The 17,219-nt window shown below is 39.8% G+C and overlaps 1 protein-coding gene across 3 annotated transcripts in view; it reads left to right on the top strand.

The window, feature by feature from the left end:
• Positions 1-17,219, top strand: part of MAP7D2 (MAP7 domain containing 2) — an 82,588-nt gene that overhangs the window by 41,001 nt on the left and 24,368 nt on the right. The window contains exons 2-5 of one of the 3 annotated variants that reach the window (XM_058045035.1): positions 4,205-4,282; positions 7,526-7,689; positions 14,613-14,727; positions 15,635-15,733. In XM_058045035.1, the coding sequence (XP_057901018.1) occupies positions 4,205-4,282; positions 7,526-7,689; positions 14,613-14,727; positions 15,635-15,733 (456 nt within the window). Of the gene's footprint in view, positions 1-4,204; positions 4,283-7,525; positions 7,690-14,170; positions 14,423-14,612; positions 14,728-15,634; positions 15,734-17,219 lie in introns of those variants that run through there. The other 2 variants (XM_058045037.1, XM_058045036.1) reach the window with 2 other exon arrangements.

Genomic DNA, 17,219 nt, shown 5'->3' with positions numbered 1-17,219 from the left:
AAGGTCTCGGTGTGTGGAACGCTGCTGTGCAGAGCTGGTCTCAGATGCCCAGCTGACATTTCTTCCGTCATGGTGCCCAACAAGGACTTCAATATCTGCTGTGTATAAACATTTTGTGAAACTAAATACCATGGGGTATTAGAGAGGATAGATGGGGGTGTGGGTTCAATAACAAAATGGAAAAAAAATTAATAGAAACCTTACCTGCTGACAATTACTCAGGTGTGAATTTCAGGAGAGGAGCTGCCCAAGCAGCCTGTTGGTCCTTTTGAAATGTAGCCTCAGCTTCCACTAACCTGATTGTCCTACTTGGGTACTTGTTTTCTCACCAAAAACAGGATATGGATTTTAAAAGACAGAGCTTGCTATGTCTCATCAGGAGAGGACAGCCTTCCTCTGTCTTGAGCAACCACCAAGAGGCTTCACAAGCAGGATGTGGAGCAGAGCAGTGTGTGTGGGCATGTTCTGGCACTGTTTCATCAGTCTGAATAGGTTTACCTTGCCCATAAAAAAGAGTTGAAGCAGTGATTAACATGTTGGGTTTTAGTTCTGTGAATATTTATTTTCAGGGAACATGGAAGTATTGAAGGAATCCTGCAGCATCAGCTGTTACATTATTGCTGCAGGTCTGCTGTTGACATTCGAACTGGTTTTATGTTATGGTCTTTTTCTTTAGAAATGCTCATTGTAACCAAGTCCCAGATGAACAGCTGGCCCTCCTCAATCAAAAAATGAGGCACAATCTCAAGGAATTAGCCCAGTGCCTAAGTACATGCCTTAGAGAGTGGGGACTGTGCAAAGGACTTTTGGGGAGGGCTGGGAGATAGAGTAATAAGCAGAAGCAATTTGTACGTGTGCATTTCCTGAGAGTAAAATCTTGGATCTTATTATTTGAGCAGTTTCCTTATTCCTCTGCAAGTCTGGGAATAAACATTTATTAGGGAATTTTCTGCCAGTATCCCTTTGTATTCATTCCTCTGGTTGGCAGAAGAACAGCCAGCCTGCGTTTATATCCTGACTCTTAAACATGTTGTTAGCTGTTACGTGCCTCTCTAAGTGAGGGATCAGAGGCTTAGCTGTAAATATGAGGAAGGCTCAGGATAAAGCTGCGTATGCAGACTTAACCCGAGGTCAAAGCTCAGTGAGAGCGCCTTTGCCGTGGGGTTTTGTTGTTCATTGAGACCTTCTCCTGCCCTCTGCTGGCAGTTCCCTGCTAGGGGACAGGGATGCCCTTACACTATTCCCGGGATAGTTACCCGTGCCAGCTTGCTGCTTGCAGTCTGCTTTGCCAAAGGGATTTGAATTCCTGTCATTAATGAAATTCCTTACCGCAGGTAACTGCTGTGCCCACTGCATTTATAATGCTATCTGAATGTTATATGAAGATGCATAAAGTACAATCATTTTGGTCTTTGAAAATCATCTCAATGTACAAGTGATCACCCAGGGTTCAGTTATTCTGTCCTTCAAAACTCTATTTACTTTCTGAAGTAAAGTTTCTGATTTTTGGCAGGCATGCTGATTTGCAAAGTCAAGTACTTGAGTTCAGAAATGCCAGCATTGAGGATGCCTGTGCTATTTTAATGCTACTCTTGCCATCTTGTGTTTGATGCCTGTATGTATTAGAATGCAGTTTTCCTCCACTGTTTTATTGGTGGGTTGGGGTTTTTTTCATGTTGGTGTATTGCATATGTAATGATCATAATTCCATGTATTTGTAGTTTCACCTATGACATAGCCCAGTGTGGAATGCTGTTCTCCAGAAAGCCTTTAAGTATAGTTTTGTCTACTTTTCAGTTTCAGAAAGAGAGTGCAAGAAGCACTAATAACTTTGAACTTGGTTCAACTCTTATGCCCTGAATGAATAAGCAAAGGGACCTAAAAGGAAAAAGTGTAATATATATGTAAGAACAGGCAAAATAAAAATTGTACAGACTGTTTCAATTTGGATACATTCTCGTTCCTTTAATATTTGACATCACAACTTTGATCATCTTATAGTATTTTCCGAATTGGGTTGAGATATTCAAATGCTTGAGAGTGCCAACCTGAAAAATTGTGCATCAGCTTTGGATAGCAATGGGGTTGTGAGCAAGGCTTTTAGACCCACTTTTACACTTTTCACTTTTGTGTTTGTGAAGCAATCAAAGTAGAGATGAGTTAGCTGTGATTTTATTGATAGGCATAATGGGATGCATTTTTGCTGGTGGATTTCTGAGATAGTTACTGTAAGCCAGGAGAGTGATGAGAATCAGTGCAGGATTTTGTGAACATAGTTCATGGACATGAATTCTCTTGCTGTTCCTTTCCATCCCTCCATTTATCCTCATTCTAGTTTCTGTACTTTAGGTTCCACCTCTCCATCTGAGTTACATCCTTTGCCACAGAAGACCATAACTCATGCCTCGGTTTGTTTCTTTCCTTCTCCTGCCTCCTTGTTCCCAAGCTCAGTCTTCTGTCTTTGGGCTTTTGATCCACCAGAATTTCACATCCCTCTGCTGCTTCTAGCATGAGTTGTAGGTTTTATGTTTGTTTGACTTTAAGGCCACTGAAAAGCTTTCCATTGGAGCTGTAAAATACCTATGCTGATTCACCTTCTTGCCTATTTACTGCAGGTCCTTTCAAAGCAGTAACAGACCTTTGCCATAGCTGCCTTACTGAGCTGCCACCTCTTGTCTCCTTCCTCCTTGTCAAATCTGAAAATAAATGACAGCCAAGTGAGCAAGCAAGTGGACTAGTATAGAAGCAGGATGAGTCTTTGGAAATAAATAAATAAATATGTATTTGACCCACAAATTGAGTTGTAATTAACCAGCTGGGAGCTATAATCACATTTTTCCAGGGGCCTGGCTGCCTTCAGGTAATTGCAGTCTGTGTGTGCTGAGGAGGATTAGAGATGGTCTTTGAAGGTGCTGCTTGGGGAAAAAGCAAGCTGTTATTGTAATGGGGGACAGCTGAGACCTGCCTTTGTCACTGAGGCCACTGAGGCTGGCTTTCACCTTTCCTACACAACTGTGCATTTTAGAGGAAGGTACTTCCTATGCAAAATCCTTGCTCCCACAGACAGGATATCTTTTGAAAGGAACCTGCAAGTGTGATGTTTCAGGAAGGTAGTTGGGGTTACAGTCTATGTAAGTTTTCCATTCTTATTTATCTGAAAAAAATTAACAGATGTAGTTCTCAGAGCAAAAGGAAGGGGACCTAATTAGAATTCAGTAACTCAGTAGGGAGCCCAGATAATGACTGCAAATGATGTAAACTGTGCTGTGAGACACCATGCCTGTTTGCACTGCTTACACCTCAGGAGATCCTGAGCAGAGTGGGAAGGGAGGGCACTGGAGGTGTTTTAAGAGAATGCCATCCCCTGGATGGTCTGTCAAGGTACTCACTGGTGACCTTTTTCCTGCTGTTGCAGAAGGTCCATCTTAGGTCCCTTTGATGCTTGTTCCAGGGCATGAAGGCAGGTGACCCTGAGGCACCTGGTGTGTCACACTCTGCCTTCCTGCCTCCTTAAATTGGGCTTTTCAGCTGCCCATGCTGTGCAAAGAGCTGGGGTGTCTGAATCCCAGACACATCCTTACAAAACATCCTTGGACAACCTAGACAAGTATCTTACTTTTAGATACCAACTCCAGGAGGAAACAAAGTGTTTCCTGCCTGGGAAAGAGGGCAGCAGGGCTGCTGCTTCTGTAGCCTCATCCAGCAGTAATTGCTGGTTGTTGAAATGCTGAGCAAGCAAGGAAACTGGGGGGCTGTGGTCAGCCATAAATATAAAGGCTGGGACTCCATAGCTGCTCACTGCTTTTCTGAGCTACCTTTTCCTACCTAGCCAAAACATTTAAAATGAGCTTGTTAACAAAGATAAATGCATGTTAATTGCATCCTTACCCTTTTTCCCAAGGAAGTTTCAGGTTCTGAAACAAACACTAACAGCATGCTTGTTTGCTCTGAGGAGTCAGGCATTTGCAGTGAGGAGCCGTGCTTGGAGTTCAGCAGTGAGTGGGAGACTGTGCTCAAGAGGTGCCCAAATCCCAGCTCATTAACCTGCCCACATACAAGAGCAAAATTGGTTTTGTTATTGGAGTTGTTAAATGCAATAGTTATGATTTCTTTTTGATGGATTCTTTTAATTTCTTTTGGATCCTTCTTTAGTTTTGCTTAACAGCTTCTTAAGGCTTTTTTATTTCCCTCCTTCTGTCTTCAGCTATTGATGGATTTCTAAAAACTGATGAAAGACAAAGACTGGCAAAGGAAAGAAGAGAGGAAAGGGAGAAATACCTTGGTAAGTTGGCAGGAGATGTATCTATTATTTATATACATGTTTTAATAGGCTTAACTAACTAACCTAGCATTTTTTGTGTTCTGATTTCTAAATCTTGTTGTTCAGTCTGTTCCTGGTCTTTACCACTTCTTTTAACTTAAATTATAAAAGATAATATTCTTGCATTTCCAGTCAAATATTTCATATTTTATATTTACAAGTTTACTTTCTTCTTTGATTTGTGTGCCTTTGAATATAGGTTTATGTTCAAGATACTGCTGTTATGATTGTGGTTTGTGAAAATCCCAAATAAGCCTTGAATAATACTCAGAAAAATATGTAGGATGATTTGATTAAGCAACTTCAATTTTAATCTCTTTGGTTTTAGCCATATTGAAATATATAATAGAGTTTTTAAGTGCAGCATGAAAGTGTGTACTTTTCTGGAAGTTGTAAAATGGTTAATCTTTCAGGAGAATGCTTATGTTATTCAGGAACTGAAGAATGTTTTTTATCAATGATTTCTGATTTTGTTTAAAACAATCACTTATTTTTAATCTATTAATATGACTAGGGAAATGTTGAGAGAATTTTAAAATAGATATGTAAAAAGTATAAATATATCTTTAAGGGGAGTGGGTGTATACACAATTAAAATATACATATATGTCTGTGTGTATACATATATATATATATATATATATATATATACATAAATTTAAATTTTCTGTTCAACACTGATTTGGACTTCCTATATCTCTCTGTGTATATAAAAAGGTGTTAAACAGTTAACTTCACTTTTCCTCATGGTAATGACAAGAAAGATCAGTAGCACTGTTCCTAGAGATAACCTGACAATACCTAGCAGAAGGAATTGTCAGTGTTTTATGATTTTTGCAAAATTTAAGGTAAACATATATTTTGAGGAAATGTCAACTAAACAAGTAAGGGCACCTGTCAAAATAATAATAGGAAAATACTGTTTTTCTTGCAAGAAATAAACAAACTGTTGACTATTTCTTTGCAAAGTCTGGGGCTTGAGACCAGTGACTTGACATTTTTTCATTACCATGGGCTTGGTCCGCACGATTCCTACGATTCCTTTGGTAATTTGGTAAAAATCTGCTGCTCTTTAGTACTTAATCTTGCCCAAGCTTCTGTCTATCTCGGATTTACTTCTCTTCCAGGTCTGCTCAGTGTAGGCTATTCTCTTTTTTCCTTCTGATTATCCCTTCTTTTCTGGTTCCCAAGAAAGTGATATGGTGATTAGATTGGAAAGGACTCAGAGTAGAAAAGATGAAAAGGAAACTGAAACCTGGAGATTTTGGGAGTGGTTGGCCCAGGGGATTTGGAAGGTGGTGTCTGCAATTTTCTCCCAGACATCATGCCTCCTGGAAGCATATTCTTAAGACCATTTCTGTAGTGGGAAGCTTTGAGTTTTGGTCACAGTTTGATTGTGAGAATTTTCTTTTAGAAGTTCAGAAAAAAGCAGCATGTTCCCCCAAGGGTCAGCTCTTTGAGCAGTCAGCAGGTACTGTATAGCAATATGAAGTAACTTTTTCACCTGAGCCAAAACTCATTAATCAGTGGTTTAGCATCCCTAAATTAAGCAACAAGAATTGTACATGTGTCCATGATGACAGAATTGTTTACTTCTTTGTCCAGAATCAGTCCCAGGTTTCACCTACTTACTCAGAAGGTAATCTTAGCACAATCTCTGGACACCTCACTTTATTTTTGGTTTTTATGGACTCCAGCATGCTTTGTCACCTGCTCTACCTGATGTGGCTAGCAGTTGGAGCAATTCATGCCTGGTCACTTGTTATCCACTGTCTCTGAGGTAACTTTTTCTGTTGACAAGTCTGAACTTCATGCATTCAATCCTTCAAGGTTCACTGCATCATTGACACTCCCCTCATACTGCCCTGTCTTGAGTGGGGAGGATGAGTGGATTTTCATAGGACAGAAGGGAAAGACAACACCAACTGTATTTGTGACAAGAATAAGCTAGAAAGTATTCTGGAAAGCAGGCTGGATTTGAGGAAGAAGTATTGTAGAAGGATTCTGTATTCAAGGGAAAGAAATGGAATGTTGGAAAAGGATCTGGATGTTGGGAAGACTCTGGCTTTCACCCAAGGGAGAGAGGATGGAGTGGGGCTAAGAGGGACAAAAAGTCACAGCTGTGGTTAGAGCCTGGGGGCAGGAACTGAGGGGAAAAGGCTGATCTGGAATGGCTGGACAAGAGCCTAGGAACAGTGGGAGAGTTGGAAGGGTGATGATGTGCTGCAAAAGGAAACAGGAACGGAAGAAACACAGGCATAAGTGAGCAGGAAGAAGGACTAACTTTTTTATAAACACTGTTAATTCTGGCTTTCCCTGACTTTCAAGTTCTTAGCCTAGCAATATTCCCTCTTTGATATTGGCTGTATGTGTGTTGGTATGTGACACTACAGGCTTGTGTGTGTATAGGCATGCTTACAGACCTCCTCTTTCCTGCCTTTTTATGGAACACACTTGCATGGGAAATGGATTTTTCCTCTCAATTTGCCACCTTAACTCCTGCTACTTGTTTTATGTACACCTGAAGCAGCAGTCCAGTATCTGTTGTTGCAGTCTGAGTTTCTGAAACATCAGGGTAATGTCCCATGAAGATTATTGCTCCAGTTGGAATAAACGGCTGGGCAAAACCTCAGTAACAGAATAATTTTTTTTAATATTAAAAGGCAGAAGTGGGTAAAGATGTAGCACCAAATCATGAGCTGAAAGATGTATTTTCAAAACTTCATAGAAAACAGCATATGTTGTTTGCATGTGTCTATTTCAAAGGCATATAATATATGAGATATATATATATCTGTAATATAAGCACAGTTTTAAAGAAGTCCCAAGGGCTTTTGCGTCAACATATACAGCTGATTTCCTTCAAAGATTACTAGGAGCAGTATGTCTGAAAAAATAATTTGGCTTTAAGCTTCAGAGGGACTTGAAACATAAAAACATTGCTAGTTTGTTCTGTACACTGTTTTTTACATAGATAAGGGGTACAAACTGGCACCTTGTGTACAAGGGCTTCCCTCTTTATGTATTGAACAAATTGCTTAGATTTACTAATCATTTCAACACTTCTGTGCACTATATTTTCAATCTCAGTCAACTAAAACCCTGTGTACTTGCATTTGTTGTTTTTCACTATTGTTTCATGTTACCAAATAATTTTAGAAGAGAATTTGCCTGATGTGAAATGCACCTTTTTCTCTGCACAAGCTGCTAGGGAGCAGCAGATACTGGAGAAGGAGAGAAGAGCAAAACTTCAGTATGAGAAGCAAATGGAGGAGCGATGGAGAAGGCTGGAGGAGCAGAGGCAGAGAGAGGAGCAGAAGAGAGCAGCTGTTGAAGAAAAGCGGAGACAAAAGCTTAAAGAGGAGGAGGTGAGGTCCCCTGGGAGATGTATGGCAGCACTGAACAGGGCTGAATATTGACATGCATTAAACCATGGGGGGTGGGAGCAGGACTGGAGACATGGCAGCAATTACTGCAGGAGCTGCAAAGCACATCACCACAGCTGTAAGGAGTCTACCACTGTACATCAAAAACACTTTCCAAAACAATTTTTTAAATTTTTTATGATCTCCTGGAATAGTCATCTACCGTTGCTAACATATCTGGGACTCTGATTGTCAAATATAAAACACCACCTTTCTGGAAGGAAGTCTTTAAAGATGAGTGTTTCCAAAAAGGGAAAGATTCTTCTTACTGTTCTGTTTACTGTCCATGAAAAAGAAATAATGTGTTGTTCCATTTTTCCTCGGTGACAGAAAGTCAGAAATTTGTACTTAAAGCAGTGAAGAATCTAGGCTGTTTTCAAATTCTAACATAAAACAGAATCACGTATTTTTAAGCATCTTCATGCCCTTCCTCTCTTCTAGGCTCCCTGCTGAGATCATTTAAGGTTCTTTTTTTGCTCTAGTGGGTCCAATTTCTGGTGCAGCTCTCTGAATGCAGGGTATGTGTATATATCTCTGCATGACATTATGTGGAGAACACTAGCACTGCTACCCGCAACTGATAAAGAATGAATGATTTTTGGAAAAGGGGGCAGTGGTTTAAAAAAAAAAAAAGCTCAAAGAAAATATTTTCTCAATTCCTGGATAAAAAAAAGCTTTAGAAATCCACAGTTCTTAAACTTCATTTTTCTGCCCCCCTATCCTTTGATCAAAATAACTTTGCAAAACAGGTAAAACACTTCTTGTGCATGATTTCACGATAACATACAGCTATTCATTGAATTTTTTGTTTGATTTTTCACTTTACTTGAAGAGAAGATTGCATCCTGTCATTTGTTGTTCAACTTTAACATACTCATTGTGGCTTCTATGTAATGGCAGAGAATTGATTTAAAAATATTTTGTTATATGTTTTGTTTCATATTCTTTTAAGAAAAATGAGAAAAAACTGAAACAAAGGGTAGGAGGTCTCTCTCTTGTGGTAACAGCATTGAAGTCATGTGCTCCTTCCCCAGCATTTCCTGCTGTAATAACCTTCTGCAGCTAAGCAAAATCAATTCCCTTTGTGAGGGTTGTAAGGGGAAAGGGCAGAAAAACGTCCAAAATCCTCTCTTCAAAATATTCAGCAGAGCAGGTCAGAAAGGCAGAGAGGTGTAGGAAGAGCAAGTATCCACCAGTTTTCCCTGCATTCATGGTTTGCCTTTGCTGAAGAAATGAGAGCAGAGTTGTTGGATGTGAGAGGCAGTGACAGGTCAGACCCAAGGCGTCTGTTTAGTGGGGGCCGACCCCATCTCCTGTAGTGGCCTCCTGTACTTCCCCAGAGATGGAATAAGAGCCTGATCACTCTGTGATGCTTTTCCCAAGCACCAGTGAGCCTGATCCAGCTCCCCAAGACCCTGCACGTGTGAGGGCAGGCTTCTGTAATGGTGAGGGAGAGGCTGATTCCCAGTGTTCAGTCATGGTGTGAGTACCACTCCTAGCTCTGCTCAGCAGGCTGGTCCCTTATGCTTAAAGTGTCCAGTCTTTTTTGGAAGCTAAAACAGGCCTGGGTCTGGATTCTTTCCCGTTCCTTCCCACTCCTCTGCTCCCCCAGGCTGAGGAGTCTGAGAGAAGGCTGTGTGGGCAGGAGGACAGGAGAGGATGCTTGTTTGTTTGGGGATGGATTAAACCTGTGGGATGAAAGTTCAGGAGCCTCAGAAGAGGATGCACAGGGGAATAATCTATAGAACAGGGGAGAGTGAGAGAAGAAGGAAAATGGGAATAGAAGGCATCCCTCCTAGCTTCCCTTCACAGTTTCTTCTCCTTCATTTTTCAAATTCTGTTTAAATTCTGCTAAAGGATCTTCCAGTTTAGTCCCACCTTCCCCAACTCTTGTTATTGTGATGGACCCCTCAAACTCTCGTGCATAATAACAGTGGAGGTCTGAGTAAGGATGGTGATGAACTTGAAGCTCCCTGGACATTTGAGTTGCTCACTGCTTGTGAGTAATTTTGGCCATTTAAGACTGTCTTTACTGGAAAAGCTTTGAACATGTATTTCCCCCACCTGGGGTGTGCCCTGCCAGAGAGCCAGTGTGTGCTACACCATCTTCTCAGTGCTTCTCCTTTTAAGACCAGTTAACACTGGCTGGGTACTGAATACCTATTTTACTTGCTCATCAGGTGTCTGAAATGACAAGTAGAGAGATTTTCTTCCTTGCTCTCTGTGTTACTGGTTGTCCTTTATAGATTCCCTGAATTATTTTTCCTTGTCTTTTAAACAGAGCAGAAAGTAGTGCACATTCATGATAGGAAGAGGTGATATAAATCTCTCTGTACAAAATATTGTTGTTGCATCTGAAAGAATCTGAGAGGAATAGATCTTAACAAACTGATGGGGACTTGTTGGCTCCTATATCAGAGCATCCTGTGCTCGACTGTTTTGCTTGCAAAGGACTTCTTAAAGTGGTGGCTAAAATTTGATTTATTTTGCTTAGTTTTCCCCCTCTACAATGGCAGATAAAGGATGGTGGTTTTAAAGTCTGTCTTGGTAGAAATCAAGGTATTCTGTCAGAGTTTTTTGGGGCTGCTGGAGGTTGTTGCAGAGCACAGTAAAAGTGTCAGATTCTTCAGAAGGAACTGAATAAACAATGTTTAGAAATTATTCTGTCTATATTGACTGCATCTTTCTTATCTACAGAGGTCTTCAGTTTCACTGCCCTTCCCTTCATATTACTTTTAAAGCTGCATATTTCTTTTAGTAAAAGTAGCCTTGAGGAAAGCAGTGTGTTGTTCTACAGAAGTGATTTAAAAGTTTCTTTTAACAGGGAACTAGACAAAAGTAAAGCTAGTCCTTTTTCAGTTAAAGTAATTCTTTCCCCTTTCCTGTCTTGAACCTTCATGTAACTTGGAAATACCTTGTAAATAGATGTCTAGCTGTACACAAGTTATTGAGAAGAGATTGTTTGGTGCATATGCACTATTTGTTACATTTGTAAAAAGTATGAGCTTAGACACAAAAGAGTGAAACACTCTCAAGATGTTATAGCTTCAATTACTCCCTTTACTCCACTCCAAAGATGAAGCCAACTGATAATCTCAGGAAACAGTGAGCTGCTTACATACAGTGCTGTAAATAAAGTGAGGAGGAAGAGATGGTTTGGGGCTCTTTCAGATGTTTGTCTTGTAGATATAAGGAGATTGGTTTAGAATTATTTGCACAAATTATTTTAAGTCATAATACTTGAAACATTTTTTATTCCTTGTCACATCTGTGTTATATCTTACACAGAAAAAAGGAAAGAACTTAGTTGTGAGAAAACAAGTCATTTGGCTAGGTTTTGAGGGGTGGGTTTTTGTTTGTTTTTAGTTCAGACACTGCAAGTGCTTATTCTATTGCTCAGGCTGAGGAAAACTTGCATGAGTAACTGGATTTTCTAAAGTAATGTGTATTTTAGATTTTAGCAGTATATGGCTCTGTCTTGTGATTTTATTCGTTCTTAGTTTAACCTACATGCAGTGCTTGTGCATTATAAGGTTTGTTGTGAAAATTCAGTATATCTTGAGAGCAGACATTGTTTCCTCTATTTGTAGCTGTTAGAGTTCCCAAATGAGATCACATGCATAGTCTGATATGATTTCAAGAAAGTGCTTCACCTATAACACAGACTGGAAGGGTTTTCCGCATTATTTGCTGACGAAGGAAAGCTTTGTCTTGTGGTTTAGTTTTCATCATGGAACAAATTATTAATGTATGAGTTGTTTATGCTATGCTTGCTTATGTCTTATTATTTTCTTTGGCTTTTTAGTTCTGTGCCAACTTAAAATGCTTTTAATAACTATCCTTTCTTTGTGAAAAGCAGCCTTCGTATTGTTCTTTATCTAACCTATATCTGCAGAGGTTTTGTGAGTTTTAATAATTGTATTCTATAGTAGTCTAATGAAAGGTTCTTTGCAAATGAAAATGAATGATCCTTTCCAAATAATGTAACTGAAGATTTCAACCTCAGATTGTAGGTAGCATGGGCTTTCAAATGTGTATGAAATGTAATTTAATGTCTTTAATCTATGTCAGCATGAATTTTATTCTTGAAACAATATTTTCATAGTAGGTGGTATAAGTGTATTCTGTGGTTTGCAAACTATAGAATATTGTTTATTCCAAGCATTGTTTAAAACCCCCAAACAAGACAGCAAACAGAACTAACTGAAACATGGCTGTTTTAGTCTTATCTTTTTTGATTAATGAGTGACAATATTCATTAGAAATGGAAAAAAAAAAAGGTTCTGGGTAAGCGTATACTTTAATGAGAAAGAAATGGGAGGGTGATTTTCCTTGGTAAAAAAGGTGGGTAGAAGGATAGACTGGGGCAAGCTGCATAGTAGAAGAAAGTGGTGAAAAGAGGCACACTGCAGAGAGGAACTGGTGATGAAATATGTGAGGTTTGGAAAGACTAACAAAAGGGGCTCAAACAGAATTAAGTTAGAGGGGTGGAGAGCTTAAGGTGAAAGAGCACAAATTTGTAAGCAAAGGCTGCGCACACAGGATTTAAATGTGAAACTTGTATCATCAAGTAGTAAGAGAAGAAAGAAATTCTGTAACAAACTAAAGCAGAGAGGACTGACTTCAGATTCCAGAGAATGGAAAAAGGTTGTTTCCTTTTCACAGGCAGGGTGTGTGTAAGAAGGGAACGGGGTGTTCAGGCTGTGGGGGTTTCTGTGCTCTTGGAGAAGAGGCTGCGCTTGAGCCTTGTGGTGCTTCCTTCATTTGCTCTGTAGGGACAAGGAAAGAGGCAGAGCTCTCATTTTCATGCCTGCCTGGACACTGATGGCACTGAGTAGACAGAGGAGGGGGATGAAGGGGGGGAGGGGGCAGGCGAGCAGCTGCCTGCTCTCAGTGGCCTTTGAATGATGTTACCTGATAGACCGTGAGCTCACAACACCACTGAAAGCTCCTCTTCCTGGGCACAGCAGCAGAAACAGCAGGGTGGGTCACCTGGTCAAAAGGTAACAGGGACAGGAGAGCTGGGAATGACAGAGGGTGCAAGAATTTCCTTTTTTCACTCTTTGTATAGAGGGTAATAGAATATTTTATAGCGCAAGTGATTTGTAATAAAATTAGAAGAGAGCTTAAAGATTAAAAGGTAGTGGCTTGCTTTCAGTGATACTGATGGATAACTGGTAGCAGGGTTGGGTGAGGTGGAAAAAATCAGCTCAGAAATAAATTCCTGCAAGTCATGGTAGTAGAAAAGAGTCTTCAAAGATGTGGAAGAGGCAGAAATATATTTTAGATAACCAGAAGTAGATGAGGGGACGTCAGGCAATGTAGAAAGTCAGTGACCAGGGTCAGAAGCCCAGGAGGGTAAGACAAAGTTTACAGGTACGTGTATGAAGTATGGAGGTTACTGGAGGTCCCTGATGTTAGGGTCTGATGTGCTGAAGGAGCTCCATCAGAGACAACTGGCTCAGCACCAGTGCAGAGCCTGAAGGAAACACACTTAAACAAAGACTGAAATTTTTTGGTAAAATAGCTCAGGAAAGCCAGACCAAAGGCATTAATCAGTGAGAGAAAGTAATCTGGCCAAGAGATGTATGAAGGGTTTTCCACACAATTTATCTGAGCTGCCAAAAGATATTGGAGATAAAAATCAAAATGGGTATGATGTAATCACAGGAGCCTGCAGGATCCAGCTTGAAGTGGATAAGAGTGGGAGTTTTAACTAGACCAAAGGGACATAGCAAAGGTAATAAGGAATAGCACCAAAAATACTAATAGGATCAAAGGGCTAAAACTAGCTGGGGCAGGAGCTGGAGGCAGCAAGAGTAGACTTATCTTTCACAGTAGGGGTTGGGCTGCTGAAATGTGAGGGTGAGGAGGTTGCCAGATGCGAATGAGGTGCTGGGAGGAGGAAGGGAAGAGGCTGTTAGATGATGGAATTGTGGGTGGGGAAGAACCACATTTTATCTGCTTGAAAGGAGGAAAAGAAAAAGTGCAGGGATCATTGCCACAACAATAATTCACAGAGAAACTAGCAGAGGGAGGAGGTGGGAATGAAACTCAGTGGAGGTTTTTGAGAGTCAAGAGGTGATGGAGAGAGAATAAAGCGACCATAATTAGCTGTAAGTTAAAGGTAGAGCAAGATTTGGGGAGAGAAAAAATTAATTCTGTTCTTCCCCCTGTGAAAATCCTAACTCATGGAGAAGAACATGGGAGTGGCAGGGGGAAAAAAAGGAAATCTTGGGATTAGTATGAGGTAGGCATGCACTAAAATAAATGCACAGAGAAGAAAAAAAATCAGAAAGTCTTAAATGCCTAGATTTAAGAAACATAAAAGAAGAAAGGAGGGAGTTTTTGTAAAAATAAATAAACAAGTAGGGCATCCTGCAAAGTAACCTACTTTGGGTTTGAAGTGATCATTTATCTGAGTGACTAGGTGGAGCCACTGGCATTGCAGCAATTTAACTGTGCTCAGAAAGGGATGGGAAAAAATTCTGATGTCTGCATAGACAAGAAGGAGTTAATGCTTGGTGAGCATTATTCTTATACAAATTAAGTCCAGAGCACAGCAGCAGCCTCACCAGCAGGAGCAGATGCTAGGCAGTGATGCAACCTGTGTTATTTACTTAGGCCTCTGTAGTGACCTCAGTGGCTTGCAGACAAAGGATACTCATATCTGGAGGTAGGTAGCATGCTGATCCCTTCTTTATTCAGTTCTTTTTCTTTTCTTCTGAGCAAGCTCCTGTAAGCATCTTGTGTGGAGCAACAGGGGGACTGTGTATTTTTAGCGTGGTTTCAGCAGGCAGGGGAAGGAAGCCCCCAGAGAACTGGCTGGGATTTGTGTCTGACTGGGGTTTGTACCAAATTCCCAGGAACGTTTAGAAGCCATGATGCGCCGGTCCCTCGAACGCAGCCAGCAGCTGGAACAGAAGCAGAAGCGATGGTCGTGGGGAGGAGCACTGGCTGCAGGCTCAGGAGGCAGAGATGGTGAGTGAAACAGGCTGCCTGCATTGCAGATCTGCAAGTGCAAAATGCATGAGATTGTGGAGATAGTAAGTATGATGGGTTTAGAGTCAGGGTGGTACCGCTGCCTTGGGGCGTGAATAAGTGCTTTGTAATTGCTTGCCGGGCTTCCTCTCCCTAATACCTTCTGTGGAGACAGGTTCCTCCTAACTTTAGGAATGCAGATCATTTTAATAGAGTAAGCAGAATCAGTTTGGAGGATGCTAAATGCTAAAATTAAAATTGGTGCACTGTCTCCCTTAATAGCTTCTTCCACATTGTCTTCTCCTGCACACAGTTAGCAAATTTAATATTCACCAAAGGACTGAGTGCTTTCTAAGGCTTGCAAAAGATGTTCTGTTTTTGTTTAGTACTTCTAAAAACCTGATGGGAATTTCTAGATGACTATGCAGCATGTGCAGTTTAAAATAGTTTGTGTTTTTTCCCCACGTACATTCTGTTACTGCTATTTTGGCTTTGGCTTCAGAGGAAATTCTTTTTATTACATAATGAGTCATGTGCTGCTTTTGTATTTCAGAAAGGTGCATGTTTTCTCTTTTAAAACATAAAATTTATTTGAATTTATCTGGTTTGTATAAACTGATGTGATAGAGAAAAACATCCATGTTTGGGTGTTGATGAAATATAACAATTACTCTCTTTTAAACAGTGTGTAAGTGTACTTAACTTTAAAAAGGCAAACTGTTTCATATCATAGTTTTCATGATATGTCATTAAAAAAGCCAGGAAATTATAATAATGAAAAAAGTATCTTATACTTTGAAAAAGAAGCCAGTTTTCTTTGTGATACAGTTTGTGCTTAATTCCAGCTCCCCCAACTTATTCAGTAATTTCTTTCACCTCTTTTTGCTCTGATTTCTCTGCTGTGTAGGTGAATCAGAAAATACCCCACCCCCTGTTCTAGGTTTAGCTGCCAACACCCTTCCTCCAGACCCTGTGACCTCTACTGCTCCTGCTGATTCCTTCAATGGTATTTCAGAGAATCACAGTACCATTGTGTCTTGTTTATAACTGTTCTAATCACTGTAATCCATCCACTGATTCTTGTTCTTCTTAACCACTGTTTTCTTATCATTTCAGTCTGCTACTCTACAGCATTACCCTTAGTGATGTAGACCAGTGTCTTTTAATTTCCTTTTAATTTTGCCGTGGTGGAGCAGTGCATGCATCACATTCCAGCACAATAGAGGCATTTCATGGTCTTCTCAGTAACTGTAGACTTCTACTGCTCAGATTTTAATTTTTTTTAATTCTGTGGGTGCTGTGTGTGTCTGTAATTACATGTATATTTGACAGTTCTAATGGATGTGTACAGGTGCTGTTGAGAAAAATTTCAGTTGCACAGTAAGAAAATGTGTTATGAAGACCATGTTTCATGAAAACAGCCCTCTTTTTCTATCTCAAGGGCCTTCTGCAATATTTTGAAAACAAGCAAATTTGGTACAAACAGACATGTTATGTTTTCAGCTTCCTAGAACAAATTATAACCAACTCGAGTGGTTGACTTTGTTTAAGCAATCATGTTTTCTATTATTCAGGTTTAGTTTGTTTTTGTTTTTTGTTTTTGTGGTTTGTTTTTTTTTAGTGGTGTTTTATTTGTGGTTTTTTTATTATTATTATTCCCATAAAAGGGAATAATAATACTCTGAAGTATGAGTTCTCCAAATTAACAAATGGATTGCATGTTGGATTTCAAATTGAAAATGTGATTTCATGATTGCAAATGAACTTGGTAGTTTGAAAAGAAAACACAGCCTGTGCTTTTGAGAAGTAGGTTTGTTCTCTCCCCCAACGGAGGACTTGTTTGGCTATTACTCCTGCAGAATTCACAGTAAATACTGTTCTGCCTATGATCTCACAGAATTAATATTTCTGTGCAAACATAATCAATTTTTTTACTGATTGTTGTTCATGTGCAAAGGTATTTGCTTGTGCAACTGATGTTTTGCAGCATACCAGCATTATATCTGCTTTTTTAAAAAAGGAAATGTAGTGAATTGCATTGTTTACTGTAGCAGATGCAGCCAAATTTTGGAAACCCCACTAAGGCAATGATTTGATGGACATAATAGGGAATGCAGTAACCTAGAAGATGCAGAATTAGGGTCACATACATGTCTCTAGCTGAAAATAGTTTTGATTTTGAAAGAAATAAAATTCAAATGTAGGGGACAAAGCGTCTGTGCTTTTAGCTTCTGTGTATCATACAGTGATCATGTACTAGTACTCTGCTAACACTTGAGTAAGATTTCTCTTTCATTCACTTGAATAAATCCCAAGGTAGGAAATTTATATTATGCTCAAGCAGACTTTATCAAATAGTATTTCAGAAGAAAAATACCAAAAAACCTTTGGTATTTTTCTTTTTTTAGTTCTTCTCAAGCACAGAAAGATAAAGCCAAATGGCTGATGCCAGCTCAGTCATTAAAAGAGTGAGGTCTCATATAGATGCACAA

This window comes from Melospiza georgiana, chromosome 2 (genome assembly GCF_028018845.1).
Source record: "Melospiza georgiana isolate bMelGeo1 chromosome 2, bMelGeo1.pri, whole genome shotgun sequence".
Taxonomy (NCBI): domain Eukaryota; kingdom Metazoa; phylum Chordata; class Aves; order Passeriformes; family Passerellidae; genus Melospiza; species Melospiza georgiana.
This window is presented reverse-complemented; position numbering and strand designations above follow the sequence as displayed.